Source organism: Dermacentor variabilis, chromosome 1, assembly GCF_050947875.1.
Source record: "Dermacentor variabilis isolate Ectoservices chromosome 1, ASM5094787v1, whole genome shotgun sequence".
Lineage (NCBI taxonomy): Eukaryota > Metazoa > Arthropoda > Arachnida > Ixodida > Ixodidae > Dermacentor > Dermacentor variabilis.
The window spans coordinates 201,224,664-201,246,321 of record NC_134568.1 but is presented as its reverse complement, the minus strand read 5'-3'; the positions used below and the strand labels follow the sequence as shown (position 1 = coordinate 201,246,321).

Here is a 21,658-nt window from a genome sequence, read left to right as displayed (position 1 = left end):
ACAGTGTTAACCACAGTAGACATGGCTTCTATGACATTCTCAACATTATTGATAATTTTCTTTCAAGCCAACTTTTGTATTGAAGAATAGAAATTCAGCAGGAGCCAGAAAAAAATTTTTTTTCTTGTTCTAACGTGCTTATCAGCCAGTTATCATAATCCGTGGTGTGATTCTCCCGTTATCACCCACGCAGTTGTGGGATTGCAAAGTGATGAATCCTAACACAGAGGGCCAACATAAAGAACTATATGCTGGTTTATTCTTTCATTAAGTAACAATTGCTGAGTGTGTTACAACATACTCGAAGGGAAGCAGCAGCCACAGCTACGACTTGGAGCAAACCTGGTCCAGCAGTCCGCATGGCGAGCAGTAGCTTTTGCATGACACATAGCCTACTTACCTATATTTGTTGCTGTTATTGAGGCCAGTGATGTGCGTGGGCATGAAAGGTGTGCCTTGCCTGACGAAGCGATGATGGCAGAAAGACTTGGGTAGAGCTATGTGTGAAGTTCTGGTGATAGTGTATCACTACACGGTCAGTTGATGTTCATAAACGTTCATAATGTTGTCTTCACGATACCTAAGTGATAGCTGTGCACACCTTTTCATTTGCAGCATCTTCCCTGCCTGTCAGAAACTGAGCATATCATCCAAACACGCAACCGTAGGATAAAGCATTATCCTTATGAACAGTTGTGTGACCCTCAGTGACTGATAATTTCTCTGTCTCTCTGTAAAACTTAATGTTTGCTCACTGCTACATTTGAGAATTTATGACAGTGACAAGCAAAGTGCCTTTGGTTACACATTGGCAGAATAGAATAGGCCTGCATGCAAAAGAGAAAGGTCACAGCTACGATTTGGCACACTGAGCAATTTTTTTTTACTGTGTATACAAGCATGTCTTTGTGAAATTTTGTAGGCTTGTGTCTTGTGGTTTCTTATTCCATGTTGTATTTTCTTTAATGAACAGTCTAATTTGCAGCTATGTGTTGCAGAGACCTGTATACATACATTGAAACTCAGAGATCTTTCCAGGAAGCTGTTCATGTTTAGCTCACCAAGGTAACAGTTGCAGCTCCACAAAAGATTTCCAAGTAATTGTCACATCAAGCAGTTGTGTACTGGGGTGACCTAGTTGCAACTGTAAGCCAGTGTGTAAAAAAAAAAAAAAGAAGAAAGCTTCTTGTGCTGCTGTCTTTGAATCAGCAGTTATCCATAGATAAATGACACTGGGATACTCACATGTAATATCATTTATTAGTTTATTGGTGCATCTTTCAATCTTTGCACAGCAGTAAACCACCAAGAAGTAAGTCCTTGTGAAGTGCTGTGTAGCCGCAAACTGTCTTGTAGTACACATTACACAGAAAAACAATTATGGCATCTTTAAAAATATTTTAGGTCATTCTTTTTAAATTTTGATTGGTTTAGGGCAGCTCATTATTTAAATAAGTGTTTTCTTTGTGATAGATTACCTACTCTTACAGTAACCTAATACTATAGGACAAGAAAAGAGAAGATGGCTTCAATACGCTGTCCACTTTATAGGCTCAAGATGCCACTGTTTACAGCTAAAACTTTCTAAACTAAAACTTTCTATGCACAACTAAGCTCTTCACAATGACCAGAGAGGGAAGGGAGCTGGCTGTGCAGATATATGTGCATCCCTCTCGTAAATTCCAAAAATGTTATTTTACAGAGCTTTTTATGATTATGCCAGTAGTTTTGAATACTAGGAGATCCAAATTTCACACATTGGAGAGTACTTATGGGTATGACAGGATTACACTGAAGTAATTGTTCAGCACAATATCCTAAACATGTTTCAAGAGGGATGTCACACCGTAATACTTTTCTTGTTGGCAGTACATACACCTAAACTAAAACACACAGACATTCATATCTGTTTTATGGGGCGACATCAGTTATGACACCAGCAAGTCATAATATAGTGTTCTTGCTGTAAGGGCCTTGGCTGTATTTCCATCGCTAGCCAGGTGAAGTTAACATTCACACAGAAGCAGAAAAACATAGGGATGGTACACATGCACTCGTACACTATGTTTTAACATAGGAACACTTTTTTTTTTAGCTTTATGTTACAGTGCACACTTACTGTGGGGTTGACTCTATGATCATCATCTTTGGCGAGTCCACTCCTTCACATTGTGTAGCAGAGTTCTGCCCAACTGCTGACATTGCCTCGAGAGGCATCACTCTTAAACGTGCTGGCAACACTGCTGCCAACTCTGGCAGTGATGAAGTTCTCCTTAGAAGTGGCTGTGTGTCCTTTGAGACGGTCATTTCAGTTGCTTGTAAATCAGCGCTTGGTTGTTTAGAAGCTAAATTGCTGAAAGTGGGACGTCTTGGACTTTGTGGCTGGTTTGTCTTCAGTGATTCAAGTGGTGGATTAACCCAAGCCTTTGCGGTGGATTCGGATGCAGCTCTGTCACTGCTGTAATGTGCAGGGTCTATTCTTGCTGCTGATTTCTCAGGCGACCGTACAGCTGGCTCCAGGATTGTAGCTGGCGTATTGCCACTGCCATGACTGAAGTGTCGATACTTGCCAGTTGAGTGCAGCAGGTAGCGTGCTTTTGTCCTTGAAGGAGTTGCACAGGAGCATGCCCCTGCACACTGGCATTGTGCCTGAGATGGAGACTTGGGACTCGCCTGGTCCCTTGCTGGACTAGAGAGACTGCCATGTGACTCGGCACTGGTCGTAGGTGCACGTCGATCAAGAAGTGTGTGCATGAGGCCACCACTTGCAAGCAGGCTGCTGCTTCCACTGCTGCTGCCGCTGCTGTGTCCTGCTGGGACTGATCCGTGCCGATGCCGGGATGACTGGCCACGACTAGAAGGCTCGCAACGCAAGCCCAGTTGCTTAGGGTCGACAGATGTCGACTTGTGTCTACGCTGGGGACCACGTTCAAACACGGTCACGGGGGGCAGGATAACTCTGAGCAGGTGAGTTGCCTTGGAGGAAGAGGATGACCGTCGCCGGTCACTTGAGGAGCTGCTTCCCTGTTGAGAGGAGTTCTGTAGCTCATCCGGTATATAGGCTGCATTCTCGACACCTCCTCCCAGGCGATGAGAGGGGGCACTCGCGCTTGCACTGTGGTGGCTAGGGTTAGGGTTTGAGCTGATGGTAGCTGCAGAACGAACTTGGACAATTGCATTGTAAGCTGGGGGTGGTGGCATGTAGAACTTAATCACATCTTCATAGGATGGTGGCGGGTCGTAAAGTGGAGGCTCATTGAGGCCAAAAGGGTGCCTTCCATGACCGATAGACCCTGTGTCACTGTCTGCAAATAACAAATGCTGGATGTCAGTTTTATGTTCCTCACTGTACAGCACTTTACAGGTCTCTTAAATGGCTTTGTCCATGCCTTGTTCAAGTTGGGAATTGAACAGAAAACATAGCACATGATACATCTAATGATGCAATTTTATGATAGAGTTACTATACTACTAGCTATAGTCATACTTACACATAATTGGACATAATTCTTGACATAATTATTTCATTTCTTTGCAATTGCAAAGGAACTGGTGCATATTGTATAAGAACACTGCTAGGATGATGACAAACAAAGAGAACAACAAACACACATAAGCCACTAAGGTGCCTAAACTGCCATTTTATATCAAGGTACATGCAACCCACATAGCAAATGTTTACGTAGAGGCCAAGCAGCACAAGTTACAAAACATATGCTGTGAAACTGACACCTTGTACACAGATGGGAAGAGGGCATGGCCACATTGCATCGTCACCGCAATTATGTGAAGTTAACCCAGAAAACCAGCAGATGCCTAATGTAGGCACAGTCAAATTTTATGAATGGCTGTGTTGAACTTTTAGTTTACTGTGCTTTCAGCCTTGTCTAATAATAACCTAGTTGTAGCAAAAAAAAGAAAGATAGCAAATCGTGTAATACTGAAGACAAAAATGCGGGAAAATGTACTTAAGAGTAGAATTAGCAAAAAAAAGACATTGTAACCATTCTAGCTTTGTGGTTCAACATCAGCGGCAACATCATCATCATCATCATCATCATCAGCAGCAGCAGCAGCAGCAGCAGCAGCAGCAGCAGCAGCAGCTTATGTCCACAGCAGGATAACGCCCTCTCTCAGTGAACTACAGTTACCCCTGACTTGCGTAAGCTAACTCCACGATACATTATCAAATTTCCTCATCTCGTTACTCTACCTGGTGCTCTGCCACCCTCAACAGCATTTCTCTTTGCTTGGCACCAGTCCTGTTACTGGTTATCTGCTAGATGCATTGCATGATGAAATCAACTCCATTTTTTTCTCTTTTAATCTTGGCTAGAATGTGTTACCTGCATTTGCTCTCTATTGCATACTGCTCTTTTCCTATCTGTTAGTGTTACACCTACTATTTTTCATTCCATTGTTTATTGCGCTGTCCTTATTTTCTTTTCAACTTTGTTGTATTATCAGCCCCATAATTTAGCAATAATAGAACGCACCGATTATGTACCTTTAAGGCGATAGCCTTAAGTGGCTCTTTGCAATGGCTCATACACAAGAAAATGCGTCATCCGGTCCAATGGTACAAAAACTATGGCTCATACCCAAAAAACATGTCCTCTCCAATGGTACAAAAACTATCATCATCATCAATGGCTCATACCCCCCCCAAGCAAGCGAAAGATGCAAGGCTCATCCCTCTTGTAATGCAGAGGCTATAAGCACTTGGCAAAGTGAAGCATGCAGTGCATATATTCATTAGAATCACGCATACAACGAATGCAGGAGTGTCACTACAAACAGGGGAATATGCATAGACTTGGTGCTCCACAGCCACGATGCCATTAAAGAGTTGCAGTACATCTCCTGCTACTTTACAGGCCATAAAGCCATGATTATGTCTCTGAACGTCGAGAAGCCACCGCACAGCCCCAGTGTTAGAGGATCGCACAGCCCCATGTGGTTAGAGGCTCGCTTACCACCAGAGAACGCTAAAAATGGACTTGGACAAATAAACATTCATGAGGTACAACAATCATATGTGTCTTTAATTGTGTTTGGGTTGTGTTACGCATTCATAACACTAACTGACGACAAGCAAACTGCACCTTTACACAGTGCATTAAGTGCTCGCAAGTGTCATTGAGGTTGACCTAAAGGGCCACACGTGCAATTCGCACTGCTATGTCTTGCAAGCAGTCTGACCCCTCAGATTGCATAAGTTAATGCGCTGCCAAGTGTGCTGCAGGCTTCACGTGTTGCAGGAGTGTAACCCGCTGCCGATTTTTTTTTTCTCCAGGGTAATAGTGGTAAGCTGCTGATCATGATATGGAAGTTCTTGCCATATACACTCCAAACCATTTTTATTCATCTGGAAGTTTCTTTCTTTTTTTTTTATCCGCCATGGTTGCTTAGTGGCTTTGGTGTTGTGCTGCTAAGCACGAGGTCACGGGATCAAATCCCGGCTATGGCGGCTGCATTTCGATGGGGGCGAAATGCAAAACCACTCGTGGTACTTAGATTTAGGTGCACGTTAAAGAAACCCAGGTGGTAAAAATTTATCTGGAGTCCCCCACTATGGCGTGCCTTATAATCAGATCGTGGTTTTGGCACGTAAAACCCCACAATTTAATTTTTTTTTTAATTTCTTTTCATAACCTGTGTTCTCTGTGACTGCTGAGTACTCGAGCAAAGTTTGAAACACCTTGCCAGGCTGTTATGTTAATTCTCAGACTTAGACTTTGAACTTTGACTCGGAAGGCTTAATTCTCACCTTGGACTTTGCCGGTTGTGGTTTTTAACAATTTTTTGTAAGCCATCTCCAGCATAGCTGAATGGGATGTCATCTATAAACTACAGGTTGTCAAAGTACTCTCCAATAACTTTTATGCCAGTTCTTTTTCAGTGTAACGTTTTGAATACCTCTCCCAAGCATGTAGTAAATAGCATTGGAGAGATTGTGTCTGCTTGCCTGATGCCCTTCTTAATAATTATTTTTTGAAGAATTATGGTAGCTTTGGAATTCCTGTAAATGTCTTCTGAGATGCTCACATATTCTTCCTTTACTTCTTGACTACTTAAACAATTCCTTCTTCATGGCTAGTACAGTTGAAACTCGTTATAATGAAGTTGCATCCAACACGAAAATACCTTCGTTATATCCTATATTTGTTAAGTTTACGTGCTGATAGCAGAAGGAAAAATTCTGGAAATTTTCTTATTACTTCGTTATATCCAATAATGCATTATAGTTGTGTTTGTTATGCTGAGGTTTGTATCTGTAGCAAATTCAACACCTTTTTGCAATCCATGAAGGCCGTATGGAGGCTTTGCTTATACTCCACAGACAATCTCACAATATGTAAATTTGCTTCTCCATTTCATCAGTCATTGATCATGATGCAAAGCAAGAGTTGGGAAATGGTAGCTCTGCAGAAAATTCTTTTTTGAAGTTGCTGCATAAGTAATTCCATTTTAAGCTTGAAAATTGCGTTATAAAAATGTTAGGAATGCACTATTTAGTACAATGGATCAATGTTAATGAAGTTAGATAAATGTTTTCTGTGAGCTCTTATAGCCTTGATTTATAACCTTTCCATGTAGGATCCCAGGGTATGTTATAGAAACCATAGAGTAATGGCACAAAACCCTGATTCATGCGGGGAAAGCTTTCTGAAAAGGAGATGCAGGTGAAATACCTGCATTTTCTTTTAAGAAATCATTTTTTCAAATTTTGGTTGCTAACTTTCATGTCAACATTCCATTGTCACATATAAAAAATCAAGGCATCTTTTCAATCAGAATACTGCAAGAAAAGATATTCTAATGAAGGGTGGTTTCCATAGGGGCGTCATTTTTTTTTCAATTCATGCTCTCCTGATGAAGCTCACAACCACAAGTTTAACTCAGATGGTGACATTTCCCGGCGTAACAACAAGTGAGCACTAGCTCTCACTGAGTTGGAACGAGCTCATTCTCCACTTTTCACAAGTGCTCTGGCGAAAGCTATGTGTCCTACATATGAGATGCTGACAAGCAGAAAACTGTTGTGCTGTATTCAGGGCAAACTCTAAATTGCTACTGAGTATCTCAACAGCAACATTTGGTTGCTTCATGCACTGACGTGGAGAAGGCCACTTCTATAGCCATACTGTGGTTGAACAAAGGCCACAAAGGCTTTGAGGAGGTGCTACAGGAGCTGAGCATCCTTTGAACTGAGGCATTGATTGCTCTGAGCAACCAGAGAGAGACCAAAAAAGACTCAGAAGAATCTCTGGAACACAAACAGCTGAAGCTTAATCTTGTCATTGCAGCACAGCAAAGAAAGCCCAGCTGCAGCAGCAGAATGTTGAAGTTTTACACTTCTTCCGGAAAGACTGGTTTGCATTCTAGCCAAATGTTATGCGAATTGATTGTCTGCAATAGTAATAAGCATATTTCAAAACATTCAACTTTGTTTGTCTCTTTTTTCAATCTTGCACTGGCTTTTCTATTTATGCACAAATATTCTTGTACAGTTGACGTCCGTTAATCTGACCCTGACGGGACCGACAAAATTTATCGAATTATCCGGTGGGTCGAATTAAACTAGATTAATAAAAAATTCCAAAACACTGCTGATTCATTTGGCAGTTGTTGCCTGATTCTGACACGTCCCGGAATCAAACGCGCGCCCACTTTCTATGTGTCAAAAGTAGAACATTAACGCAGAAATGACATTGAAGCGCCTAAACAATGTAGAAATCTGACGCGCACCCAATCCTTGAGTAAGAAATATTGTTGCACTGTGGCGGCCGGTTTTGTAAAGTCAGCTTCGCCACACGATTACTTAAAGTTAGCTTCGCCGCAATATGGTTGTGGTATGCGGCAAAGCATACAAACATTGCAAAGGTGCTTTTCGTTTTTTGTCCGACTGCACCGCGCAGGCAATTTCCTGCCCAATTTTCCTTCTAAAGAATGAAAGGCACGTGTTAGAATATGGCAAATACCATAGTGAGACATTGTGAGTTACAGTTATTGCTTGAAAATCTTCCTATGGCTCGCCGAAAATGGGCATTTTCGACAAGCGATGATGTATGTTCAATGCGTTCACTGTCCTCTAAGCTACGTCAAGACAGACGCTGCCACTAATGAGGTCACTATGGGGGTCACCACAGGGGTCATTCGTGTGTGTGCTGACTGGTCAGGTTCGAATTATCTTGAGATGGTTAATTTCAGCAGAGAAAAATAACCAGATATGATAATGAAGAACTAAAATCCTATCCTAAAGTATAATACTCTATCGTGCATAAATTCCATCCAGTTATTGTTATGATTAATGAAAATGGGCACTGAATACTTTTAAACGCTATGTGCAGTGTGTTGCAAAAGTGATCCTGGTCACTGAAACATGGCAGCTCCTTTGTATTGGCATTGTGCTTGCTAACACTTGCCTGCAGTGAAACTGGGATTTAATCTTCTTGCCAAAGGTGACAGTAGTAGCTGTAAAATACAGGAGATGGATCATGCCAGTGCAGGACCTTACACTTTTGAAACAAATTAGTGTGCTAATGCGAAAAATGAAACTTCTTGGCTTTGCATGTAATGGTAGGCCTGGTGTAACATATAGTAAAATTGTACCTCCTGTTTAGTTTTTAGATATAACAAAATTATTAATAATCGCATGTCTTTCAGAACAAAATCACAATTTCACTTGTAGTTGATAATTAAAATGCTAGTAATTACTTCAATTAATAATTATAAAGAGCTCATGCTAAAGTTGCATAATTGAAGCTGTTTGTTCAAAGCACTAAGTTTGAATCTTGATACTAGCACCACTTCTGAGCTGAGTGTCAAACCAAAACTCTTATTTGCTCAGCTTACAATATGGTTCAAACCTTTTGATTCTGTTTAAGTTCAGCTCCAGAACAAAGTATGAAACAGTTCGAACTGTTTCATACTGGTTCATTACGGTTCATAATGTTTCAATAAAAAGAAGTAAAATGTATATTACATGTGCACAAAACAATAACATTCATTTGCCAAAAAGGTCCAGACACTTATCCTGGTTTCTCTCTCCATTATTTGTACTATTAGCACTTATGCATAGAGCCGAGTATAATTTTGAACACTTTTTTTTTGCCTGTCACAAGCACATCGATTCTGCATTTTCAGCTTGGTTATATAAACAGGAAGACAAAAATTTTTTAGCAAATTATAGCTATTAAACAACTCCATAAGTGACATAGTTAATAATCCACACTCCAACTCTGTAATCAACATTTTGATTACTGTATGGAACTAATTTGACTTCAAGGCTACTCAGTTTTGTAAAACATTATTGGCATCAAACTCCTCCACCAGAGAGAACAGTGTTGCCGTCTGAGTGACGGTCTTGGCATGATCATGTGACATCTTGGCCCATTTGGCATGATGGGAAAATATTAGACAGAAATCCTTGTAGTACAATTGCACTAGCTGTTACTGTATGTTGAGATCTTGTCGTTAATTATGACTAAGTCATCTGCTAGAGTTAGACCATATATGACTACATTAACAGGAAGCTGTCTATGGAATCATCCAACATGGAGGTTTACAGTCTGTTACTGTGACATCAGACTGTGGTATACATTCCAAGCATGGTTTCATTATCACCACCAGCAGAAGCAGCAATCTATTTCATGTTCGCTGCAGGATGAAGACCTCTCCCAGAAATCTTGTGGCACACCTTTTGATTCAAGTTCAATTCTGGTTCAGCAAAAACAGGTGATTAAGTTCCAGTTACAGTTCGAGACCTAGGTTTTGAAATACCTATAATATCCATCATTAAAGTTGTGATGAAACACACTGATGTTAGCTAATTGCATTCCTGAACAGCCTTCCTTGTGTACTGTATGGCAAGCATACATGAAATGGCAGTGCATTTTGTGCTGCATTCTGGAGACATTGTACCTATGCACAACACATTATAGGCGAAGTGGTAGCTGCACCATGAAAACTCGGTTCACCATCACTGCACATGCCACGACTGATGGCAAAGTTGAAAGGGGAAACGTACCAACGTCTGCGCTGATGGTTCGTAGGGCATCCCTGCCCACCACTTCAAGCCTACGCTGTTTGTGTAGCTTGACCAGGATCATAACGGTGGTGAGAACAAACATGCCCAGTCCTGCGAGGCTGGTGATTAAGATGAGAGTGTTGGTTCCAGCAGCTGCCGAGCTTTCTTGCTTAGGGAAGTAGTAGTTCGGCGTCAGACTGCGCCACCAGTTGCTGTCCCTGGGCGTCAGGTGGCCTCCTGAACCAGGCACTGCTGTTTTTGGAAACGTACACAAAAATAAGTTGTGTTGTAAAACCTCAGTTGCATGCTTAAACATAGCAACAAGTTTTTTAGGGTCATGTAGATAGAGTACATTCTGTTGTAGTTCCTAATGACAGCCTACATTACAGAGCACAATGTTTAAATAAGAGAACATGACAACATGACCGCTTACTGGCAACATGATGGTTTATACTGTGATGCATATATTGCCTACAGCCAACTTCTCTGAACACTCATGTTGTGCTTTTAGTGACCTTGTTTTACAAATGCAGAAAATAAAAAAAAGCAAACGTTGATGCCTTTTGTAGATGAGCCTAAGTAGCATGCAGAGTCATTTTCACCAGAAAGCTATTGCTAAGTGGCAGAAGAAAACAAAAGGTGGCAAAGTCTGCCGATGTCAATTTTGATGGCAGCAGTACAAAAAAAGGTGTGCGGTAAAGAAGGCAACATAACTTGTAGAGCAGAAAATGGTACACATTCACGAGAAATATTGAAATAGCAAAATTTTCTAATTGAATCAAATGCAAGGTGTGTTCAAAAAGAAACTGAACTTTTGAAATACCACGCCAACCGGCAGAGGGAGCGAGCTGTAGCTACTGAGCAGACATAGCGGCAGGTTTAGACAATAAACTGCCATTTGCCGCATTTTGCCCTGACCGTTCGTTGGTAAGCTACAGCCACCGAAGTGAACATCTGCACAAGCTGTTCGACCGATTAGTGCCAAAGTGACAATGAAAGAGCTTGAAGAACAATGTATGTGTGTGTGAAATCTTGTAACAAACTTTCACAGAGACATTTCAATTGTTTAGCCAAGCATACGGGGTGGACTGCATGTGTCGCACACACTGCTTTGAGTGGTTTAAGCATTTCAAACACCGCAGAATGTCGGTCGGTGACAATCCCAAGCCTGTACGACCTTCAACATCAACAGATGATGACCATATCGAGAGAGTTTGTGCTGTGATTTGTGGAAATCGTCGCTTAAGCCAAGTTAAGTGTTCAAGAAGCTGCTGACGAAGTGGGCATCAGCGTAGGATTATGCCACCAAATTTTTAGTGACAAACTTGAGATGGTGTCGTATCAGTGCAAAATTCGTACCACTTTTGTTGACTGACGATCAGAAACAGACCTGTGTTGAAATCAGCCAGGAACTGCTTGCCACAGCTAATGAGAATGAAAGCTTCCTTAAGAACAGATGAGGAGACGTGGGTTTATGGCTATGATATTGAATCGAAGGTGCAGTCGCAGTGGGTGGTCAAAGCTTCTCCTCGTCCAAAAAAAGCATGCGCGAGTCAGTCAAAGATCAAAGTGATGTTGGTTGTGTTCTTTGACTGCAAAGACCATCGGGACATTGTACCATGTGGTCAGATGGTAAAGAAGGAAGTCTACCAGGGAATACTAGTGCGTTTGAGGGCTGCTGTGCACATTAAGAGGCATGAATTGTGGGAAAGCCATACATGGATATTGCATCATGACAATGTGCCGGCTCACACGTCACTCCTTGTCTGCAGCTGTCTAGCAAAACATCCCACTCCCGTTGTGCCCCATCCACCATTTTCTCCGGATCTAGCCCCCAACAGACTTCCTGTTTCCCAAACTGAAAACCATGTTGAAAGGACATCGTTCCCAAACCATAGCGGATATTTAGGACATTGTGACAAGAGACCTGCATGCCATCCAAGAAAGTGCATTCCAGGAGGCTTTCCAAAAATGGAAGAAATGATTAAAACAGTGTATGGCGAGTAGAGGGTAATAGTTTTGAGGGGGACAGTGCTTAAATTATTGTACAATAAGCAATAAAGATGTTATAGCAAAAGTTCGGTTTGTTTTGAACCCACCTCATGTGAGCATTTCAAATATAGTGGCTTCAAATATCAAATCAAATACTGAATGGTATTTCACTATGTTTCAGAAGGGTGAAAAGCAGGCCAAAGGAGATTATGGGACAAACAAACCTCATTTATGTGTGAAGTTTATTTTCAGTAAATTATGTCTTCTGTCATTATATCCTTCAGTGCACATCATAATGTCATTTGTGAAGGAAATTCCTATTACCTAGACTGCTTTTAAATGATCAATGAGTAAAGGGTGCTCACAGTAAAGGATGCTCATAGACATTTTCATGGCACAATAGCCTCCTGCCTTTTGGATTGCAGCAGCTGTGCATGCATCTGCTTCCTTCAGCTTTTTTTTCTCAGTTAAACCTGCAGGTGTCTGCCATAATCCAGTCCTGTCTTGCCAATGGGTCTTCATGATGGAGGCACCCATTGAGCCTTTCATCGTTGAACAATAATTTTGTTAAGCATTAATTAATGGTTTGCAAATAGCAAGTTCTTGGAGCATTATAAAGCAAAAAAAAAAAAAAGAAAGAAAAACATTGTCGGGAGCATAAGGCAATCAGAACTGTGGTTTACTCTATGTTTTGTGTGATGTAAACTTCCACTGTCTGTACCAAAGTACAATTATTGAGGGCACCAAGTATTCATATTGGAGATAAATCTTTTGAGCATCTTGCCCAGCATTGTATGTCAATCTTTGTGTTACTATTTTGTTTTTCTTTTTGCGTTTTGCACCTGAGGGTTATCAGTGTCATATTTTGTTTATACTATAAGCCCAAGTTGGCAGCGAGGTGAAGAGATATTTTGATGAGCGTACCATAACAAGCAGACTCGTCAGAACCATCACCGCAGTGGTTGAACCCATCACAGTGCAAGATAGATTTCATGCACCTTCCATTTCCACATTCAAAATCTCCAGAAGATTGGCACTGTAATCCTGCAACAAAGAAAAAAGAAAATCTTGTTTATCTCTAATGTGTAAAAGAGGTTTTTGGTGCCATATTCCTTAAATTAAGAGTCACTGCAGTTGGCCACAGACAGATTATCCAGCAGACATCCTTTGTATCATTTTTTTTCAGCTACTTTGGACATGGACATACTTTGGACATCCATTATAGTCCTCTAAAAATTTCTATATGAAAATGTTCTGAAACATTTCTGAGTGGCATAAGGTGAACGTCCACGTGGCACAAAAAGCTAATTGTGATGTATAACATCCCAGTACGAATTCAGTTTGGGCACAATGGAGGGAAAAAATGAAGAAAGATTCTTTAGATGTGCTTTTGGTATTCTATATGCTAGGCCTTAAACACCCGGAACGAGTTGCATACTATCCTGCTTAGTCAAAAGCAGAATTTTACTTCTGCTTATCAGTGAGTAGAATCTTAGCATAAATATATTTGCCAACTTTATTTACACAAACATTGCTGCAGCAAAATAAAAGCTCAAAATGGTAAGATGCATCGCTTCATGGATTTAATTACTTTTAGAGTAGCACGGCTGCCAATGAAAACAAAGCTTGTGGGCTTACACAGTCGATAGCACTTAATCGATGCAACACACTCTCATCAGGCATTGAGAACTTTAGTGCATGGCTTAATTGTGCTGAAAGCTTGTGCCTGATATGTAACCAGATGAAATGACTGGTGAAACTGAACTCCCTAGTTTATTTTGAACAATCGAAGAAAGCTGAAAAAAAAAAAGACATTGCATGGAACCTTTAAAGGGCCCCTCACCAGGCCCCATAGCAAATTTTAGTTATACGCTGGAAGTTGTTACCGTGTCCTCTAGGGAGCGTTCTGCCGGAAACATTTTTTAAATCACCTCATTAATAGCCGAGATAGAAATATTTCACTGCCAGGAACCCATGATTTCAGCAGGCGAGCTCCACTGCATAGCGAGACTCTCTCTCCACTCACCCCGTCTAGCCTCCGCAAGCAAAATTCCTTCCCTGCGTTCTCCCATGCTGGACCTCAAGGATCGTGTGATGCACACATCACGGGCCCTGCCTGAACTTTTTTTTTCTCCTCGCTTTTTTTTTTTTCATTGATGTGCATTTTCGCTAGCGGAGTTGCGCGCAAGCTATTATCGGTTTCGCGCAGTGCACGATTTTGCGCACTGTGCACAAGGACACATGACTAGCAGTATAATTCAGTGCTACATGAATACTGAGGCAGAACAAGCGGATCGCAGAGCATGATCACGCGTAGGAACACGGTAGAAAATGGCATAGTTTCGGTACCCGCGCACGTGACCGCACGACTGTGGGAACAAGCAGACTAAGCGAAAGTACATCTCTATTGCTTCGGTGTGAAGTAAAACAAAAACACGCAGACATTCCGTTTGTGTGTTTTATTATTTCTCTAAACTTCAATTCGTCTATTCAAGCAACAGATCACACAGATAACAGATGTCTTGAATAATTCTCGAAATCACGTCACCATGAGCTTCGTCACACTGCGGATACGATTACGTAGGCGCAGGGACGCGAGTACGCCATCCTCCGGCTTGGGGCGCGGCGGCCGCGAGGAGAAGGAAAAACGGTGTTCGGTTTGAAATTTCAGATCTTTCTGCAGCATGTAGCGATGTAATACTTTGCAGGCACGGTTGTTATCAAATCAATATGGCTAGACCTGGTGAGGGGCCCTTGAACAGGTTCTATGTGTCATTTTACAAACTCCGCTGTAAGAGCTGCTGTTAAACTGTCCCTATATTTTTCTTAACTCAGTGTTCATATATTCTTAAATTTGCGATCATGTTCAGTTGCGAAGAGGTTTACAACCAATTTATTTTCGTCATGTCATTCATCTACTAGTTGATATTTCTGCAGTTGGATGCCCTAACATATGTATATATACTAAGGGACTGCAAGTATTCAAAATATTGAATTTGAATAGTTTTGTTATCTTTGTATGCAAATCAAGAATGTAACATTCGAAATTTTTGAATATTCATTTATGACACAATTATGACACAGATAATGTGCTACAGAATAAAATGTTTCTCGTCTTCCAATGAATAATATCTTTATATAAACAATGTATTTTTTCTTCTCAAACTTAAACACATTCTCAAATAGTAATACATATCACTACTACAATTTATAACTACAAGTTTCTCTGCATGGTCAATAGGAGATGTCGTGCACAGTGAAAGAAAAGAAAAAAAGGAAATGACAGGAACAGTGGCGCGCTTTTCAAGTGGCAACAAGAACATTCCACTGGTTCGCTGGCATCCGATTATGGGGTCAAGTTCACCGTAAAACCAATGCACTGTTTGTTTCTAGAAATGAAAGCAACGCCGGAATTCACTTTCTGCGATCTCTTCAAACGCAAACCTCCAACCGCTCTGCTTCCTTCTCGAGGCACGCCAGCGCAACAACCATGGAGGAAGGAAAAATATGGAGGGAGCATTACATCATGCAGCCAGCCTTGGCAAGCGAACTCTCCATGAAGCCACAGTGGTGGCCCAACATGTCGAGATCACGGAGCAAGAAATGAGATTTGCTGAGATGTTTGGTTCCTGGTAGCTATGCCAGTAGTTTTTATTCAGTGCGCGCTTGTTCAGCTGCCCTGCCGTGGCTCTGCCTGCAGAATGGGAACGCTAAAATCAACTGCACACTTTGACATGCGATCACGTTTTGGGCCACCACTGGCCCAGCAGATTTCGGCTTCAATCAAGTTGTAGCATGCTCCCTCCTCTTGTTACCTTCTGCCATGGTAACAACCAAAGCTCCCACTGCAGGCCCATTTTCTCAAATTAGACTATGGATTAAATTTGAACGTGCCATTCTGGACACGGAGGCACGATTTGGATCCGATCCAATCCAACAGATGTGCCATGCAAAGCCAGTTTCATAGTGAGCGCATGACTGCTCTAACTTCACACCTATCGTCCCGTTCTGCTCATAGCAGACGACACGCTCGGTTGCAAAATGATTGACAGGAGCGTGTTGTCACTTTGACATCGCCAAAAATGTGGCCTCGCCCTGCGGCTGACAACATCGGCGGAGCCTCGACAGTCTCGGCAGTCGCGCGCTTCGAGCAATGATCATCAATCATGCCCCAGATGTCTGCTGTTAATCAGCCAGAAATACAAAGTCATTGTGCAGCTGCTGTTCTGAAGGACTATGCTTCGGGAAACATTGTTGCAGCACAGAAGCACTGCTTTCTGTGTGAACACGTGGATCAGTCATTTTTTATCATGCCTTTATGTCTTGGAGTCATCTAGTCAAAGAAGACTCCAAGCCTCCAGCCTCTTCAGGCTGGCAGCAGATTTATTGCCTCAATTTATGTGAAATACTGTTTTGTCACATTGCCGGACCTTAATAAGCTCACTTTCCTTAAATAATGTGTTCTTTTTTTTTTCCATCTCTTTAAAAATGAGGAAATATACAGTGTTTGATTTGACATTTGAAGCCATTTTTTTTCTTCTTCTCATTATTCCCATTTGAGTAGAACAGACAGTTTAAATATACAAACACCCCAATTTATACCACACATTCTTGTGATACTTGAGCACATCACATATGTAACTCTGTGCATTTGAATGCCACTCGTCTTATTATTTTTTGCAATAATTTAGATTGCTCTATATAGTACTCTATAGTTCTTCGGCAACCTCCATGGCATTCTTACCTAAATAGATGTGCTATGTCCCCTGTTTTCATTCTTGCTGTAAACTTGCCTTGTTTAATAGCGTAAAAATTGTGCAGTCATAAGTGCTGCGTAACTTTCATACGTAGCATACCACCTGTGCAATCCATTTAATTGTCCTAAGCTGTGGTAAAAAGCATTGCACAGTAGCGACGTAATGACTACAGTAAGGAATATGCTTGACTGTTTATGTTTACAAAATGCAATATAGTAGTTAAGGTGAGTAGCCACACCGTCTCATATAGCCATGAGTGACAGACACACATAATGTGTTTTTCAGTTTTCGCTGAAAACACTGAACCTGAAACATAGTCAGGGTCTCATTCTCGAGATGCTAACCGCTTGGTCTTTCTTATTAACTTCGAAATAAACATCTCCATATGTATATCCATACACAACAGCTATATGTGAATGATATAGCACAATCATTATGTGTGAATGAGAAGGCATAGAAATATGCCAGAAGAGGTACTTACTTTCATAACTAAATACTGAGTAAACAATTGCCAAACGTGACTTGTTGCTGAAGCTGCCTTGGAGCCGTATGTAGAAACCGATGGTAGCTGAAATTATGTACTCCTGGCCTTGTGGTGCCTTGTGGCTTTGCTGGCCCGTTAGAGATTCAAGCAGTAAAGAGACGGACGTGAGACCTTGTCGAATCTCCAGGCTTGAATCTGGGCCTGCATTTGAAAATTAATCTTGTCAGGTAAGAGGTGCAAATGTTTCACTGCTCACAATGAGAACAGCTTATTGAATTATGTCCACAGAGCTGTGAGTGCATCAAATTATAACGGCCAGGTGTGTGTCACTCATGAGATTTATTTACTTATTTTTTGTTTTGTTGAGATAAAGAAAAAAAAAACAGCACAAAGTTCACATATTTGTCTTTCACTTACTTTGGAGCATAATACAAGCACACGACCTTCTAAGCCTTTGACTGCGAGTTCTCTCTTTTTATGACTGCTCCACAGCTGCCCTGCCAGATTTTTATTGCTTGTTGGTTCCGTGGACACTTCATGCTACATAGAAGTTGGTCTTTAGTCATCACTTCCATTCAGTATTCAGTATTTTTAAACAATTAATAAAATCCTTCATCTGTCATAGTCCAAAAAGACAAAGATGCCGCACTGACCATGGCTATCATGCTGATTTTCAGCCCCTGCCATTTTCTTTCCTCTTTTTTTTTCCTTGTTGGTTCAGCGGACATTTCTTGCTACATAGAAATTGGTTATTAGTCATTGCTTTCTTCTGATTCAGAATTCAGAACACACACACACACACACACACACACACACACACACACACACACACACACACACACACACACGCACGCACGCACGCACGCACGCACGCACGCACGCACACAGAGAGAGAGAGAGAGAGAGAGAGAGAGAGAGAGAGAGAGAGAGAGAGAGAGAGAGAGAGAGAGAGAGAGAGAGAGAGAGTACTCAGATATTTGCTCCACCAGCTGTCAGAAATTTTACTTTGAAGTTTAGATGACTTCACCATAGATAGCATAACAGGCAGACAATTTTCTTTTTCGCATGAGTTATTCTGGAGAGGTAGGGAGCACACTGAAAACACAAAGCAAGTGTACTTGGGGGTGGCAGGGATTGTGCAAGGGTGAGTGCCAGAGTTATCTCGGAAGTAGCAATGAAAGGTAATGAATGGTAATGATCAAAGGTAATGAATGAAATACTATAGTAAACAAGAAACTCTAAATGTGCCTTTAATTTCTCATTGTTTCATTTGTGCAGTAGCCTCCCTAGAGCAGCCATAATTCTTGCACAGTACTGTCATTTCTATGCATCAGTGACATTTCTTTGAGATAATCTAAATTGGTCAATTGCTAGGCACCTGCATGAAATTTGTGCACAGTGTTTCAGTTTCTAGTAATGAGACTTACCCATTTCTTCAAATTGGGCCACTCGCACTGATATGTGTGTTTCATAGGCAAAGGTGGTCCCAGGACGAAGAAGCCAAATACAGTCAAAGTTGCGTGTATATCCAGGATTTGCCATGTTCATCATGGTAATTGCGCCACCAAGGTCTTCCACAACACCACCACAGTCTGAAACAAGCAGGATCATCTTTTACACTCCAGACAAGTTGAGGAGTAGTTTGAAATACACTGTGTATTTGTTTTAACAGAACTGGTGTGGGATTTAAAAACTAATCTCTCTGTTCATTAGTGTTTTCTCAAGTTCCAAATAAATGGTGTAATAGTGCCCTGTTGCAAATTTCTGTGCATTATATGAATTTTTTGCTTCCTGCACTGTTGTGTAATTTAGAAAAAATCTGGGCTCACACTCAAGCGCATCTCTCTTTCCAAGTGCACTTCCAATTAAAACATGCACAAGTGGTTATACAAATGTGGATCTGCATCTCACGAGGACGATTACGTCTGCCTAGAAGCCTCAGGGGCACATTTCAATTAAATTAGATGTAGATTGCAAATCACATCCAACTACCAGACACTACAGATTATGCATCTTTTTTAAAGCTTGCAGAGGTTGTTCATGGAGACATACTAGTCATTTCTCAATTGACATGCAAAATAGTGCATGTCCTCTTCAGTGCTGTGGCTGCAGTACAAAATCTGTTTCAAAAACAAGGCATCTTGCCACTATTCCTATCAGGGATATTTCTATGTTTCTTGGCTATTTGAGTTGGAGTCCGCGCACAGATCAAGTGCTTTTGCACGGCCAGTGTAAATTCTAGGCTAATTAGAAAATAAAAGCTGGTTGTTCCTGACGAAAGTGTTATCAGCTGAGTGCTGCGTTATCTACAAGACACTTTGCTAAGATGTTCAGGTTTCAATCTAAAACCAGTAACACAAAGATGCACGTTGACCATGTATCTGTACAGCAAAATTTGCCATCTTAAGCTCCTTTGGTTGGGAAATACCTATCTTGCTCATGCGAGGGCATTTTTACAAATGGTCAGTTGTCTACGAGATGGGCTGCAGGATGCTTTGTATCCCCGATCTCGTAATGCTTAGCTGAGCTTTATATATGATTATTTTATGTACAGCTGGCAGTCAAGAAATTGGCTCTAGATATTTTAGATATCTTCCGAAAACCCCTCGAAATGCCACAATATAATTGGCAAGACATGTCGCATCTCGATCGAGATGTCAAGCTGTTCAAAATATGATGGTGATGTTCCTTTTTTCTGGCGTGCGGCCATTCAAGGAGATAGGCCAAGAATCTAGTGGCAGGAGGTAGCTTAAGAAAATTCTTATTTGGAGAGTAGAAATGCCAATTCAAAGCAAAAGCAAAAGGAAATTCCATAAAAACTAGAGCAGTGCGCAAGTGAGCAGTCAGGCGAACTGAATGAAAATTAATAAAGAGGTAAAAATCAAAGAGATAATAAAGAAAACGTTGGTAATATGTATGTAAGTTGTGTACAGTGGCTAAACACTTTGTCTTCTTCCCATGCACTTATGGTGTCACAGTGGCATGACTTTTGCCACAGTATTGCTGCTGTAACATTTCAGTCATATTTTTTTTGCGCTAAGTTAGCAATATCCGTCTGACATGGCAAATGGTATTCCGACAAACAGAAAAAGATGAAATCGACAGATTATACTGCACAAATTGGAAAATTACCCCTGTATTCAGAAATGCAACTTAAGTTGAAGCCCATGCTTGACTTGATTTAAATGACGCCTGGCGTTAACGTGCCCAAAGACGCTAACTGCGTTTCCTTCGGCGGGTTCACGATAGGTGTCATTTAGATCAAGTCAAGCATGGGCTTCAACTTAGTAAGTTGCATATCTAAATACGGGGGTTATTTATGCTTAATGTCCATCGTCATCACTCTCAGATAGTTCTTTATTGCTATGGCCACAACATGTCATTCATTGTCTATACGGCTCACTGCGTTTAATATTTTTCTTTTTCTGGAATGACTCCACAGCCATAATAAACAGGATGGTGGTCCACACCTAGACTAACCACTTTGCCAGTTCTTCCTGCGACATATGCAAGACACCGACATGCTGAAAACATATGACATGGCTCTGTTTCGTCTAGCTTTACATGTAAGATAACTTCTCTTTGAGTCAGCTTTCTGAAAGAAAGTGTCACGTTGTCATCACCAACCTGGGCGAAAACTTCAATTTCGATTGCCATTTTATGATTATAATGGAGTTAGCTCTGACAGTAGGCTGTTGCCAATGCCGTCATCAAGGCTTTGGTTTTGTATCCAATCATAATTGGGTGAATACATAATCATTCATTGTGAGCTGCCGTTTTCGCCTGAAACTCTGCCTAGGGCAGGCCGAACATTGGTGTTTTCAGCAGGACACAGTGTGTCTTCGACGCATTTCACTGTACCCTATCATCGCCAAGACAGCATGATCCTATGCCGCCAATGCATAGGGTCACCATTGGTGTCAAGTGCGTGCGTGCCGACTAGTCAAGTTCAAATTCTCCAGCAGAGACCTTTGGTTGGTATCAAACTAAATGAAAAATAAAATTAATCAGAGTTGAATTTAAGAGTGTCTACTGTATCTCCTGGAGGGGTTTTCAGGGTAATAAAATGAAATGAACATACCTGTTGAAGGCTTGTTAAACCAGTACTTTTCAGGATCTGGAAAAATGACATGACAGTTAAAGGAAGTTTTGATGTGGAATCTTGCATGTCTGCATATAGCCATGCAGTTGGCATACTAGAACTTTTTAGACACATAACATTACATCATTAGTGAAGCCCGCTGCCTTTTCAGCGCATACTGATTACAGTACTAGCAACACTCAGTACTATGCACAGCATGGGAATGTACCCCACACTGTATAAGTTTTTGGAACACTGGATCTGAGTAAAATCTAAATTTGATCGCAGCCTGGACACACGTCCTCGAAACG

General features: G+C 41.3%; 1 protein-coding gene across 3 annotated transcripts in view; it reads right to left on the bottom strand.

Annotated features, from left to right (window-relative positions):
* Nucleotides 1-1,238: 1,238 nt before the first annotated feature.
* Nucleotides 1,239-21,658, bottom strand: part of LOC142590902 (uncharacterized) — a 237,413-nt gene continuing 216,993 nt past the window's right edge. For all 3 annotated transcript variants that reach the window (XM_075703305.1, XM_075703313.1, XM_075703300.1), the window contains 6 exons: nt 21,348-21,383; nt 18,694-18,858; nt 17,264-17,467; nt 12,950-13,069; nt 10,034-10,285; nt 1,239-3,305 (listed from right to left, as the gene is read on the bottom strand). In XM_075703305.1, coding sequence (XP_075559420.1) covers nt 2,116-3,305; nt 10,034-10,285; nt 12,950-13,069; nt 17,264-17,467; nt 18,694-18,858; nt 21,348-21,383 — 1,967 coding nt within the window. In that variant the 3' untranslated portion in view covers nt 1,239-2,115. The remainder of the gene's footprint in view (nt 3,306-10,033; nt 10,286-12,949; nt 13,070-17,263; nt 17,468-18,693; nt 18,859-21,347; nt 21,384-21,658) is intronic.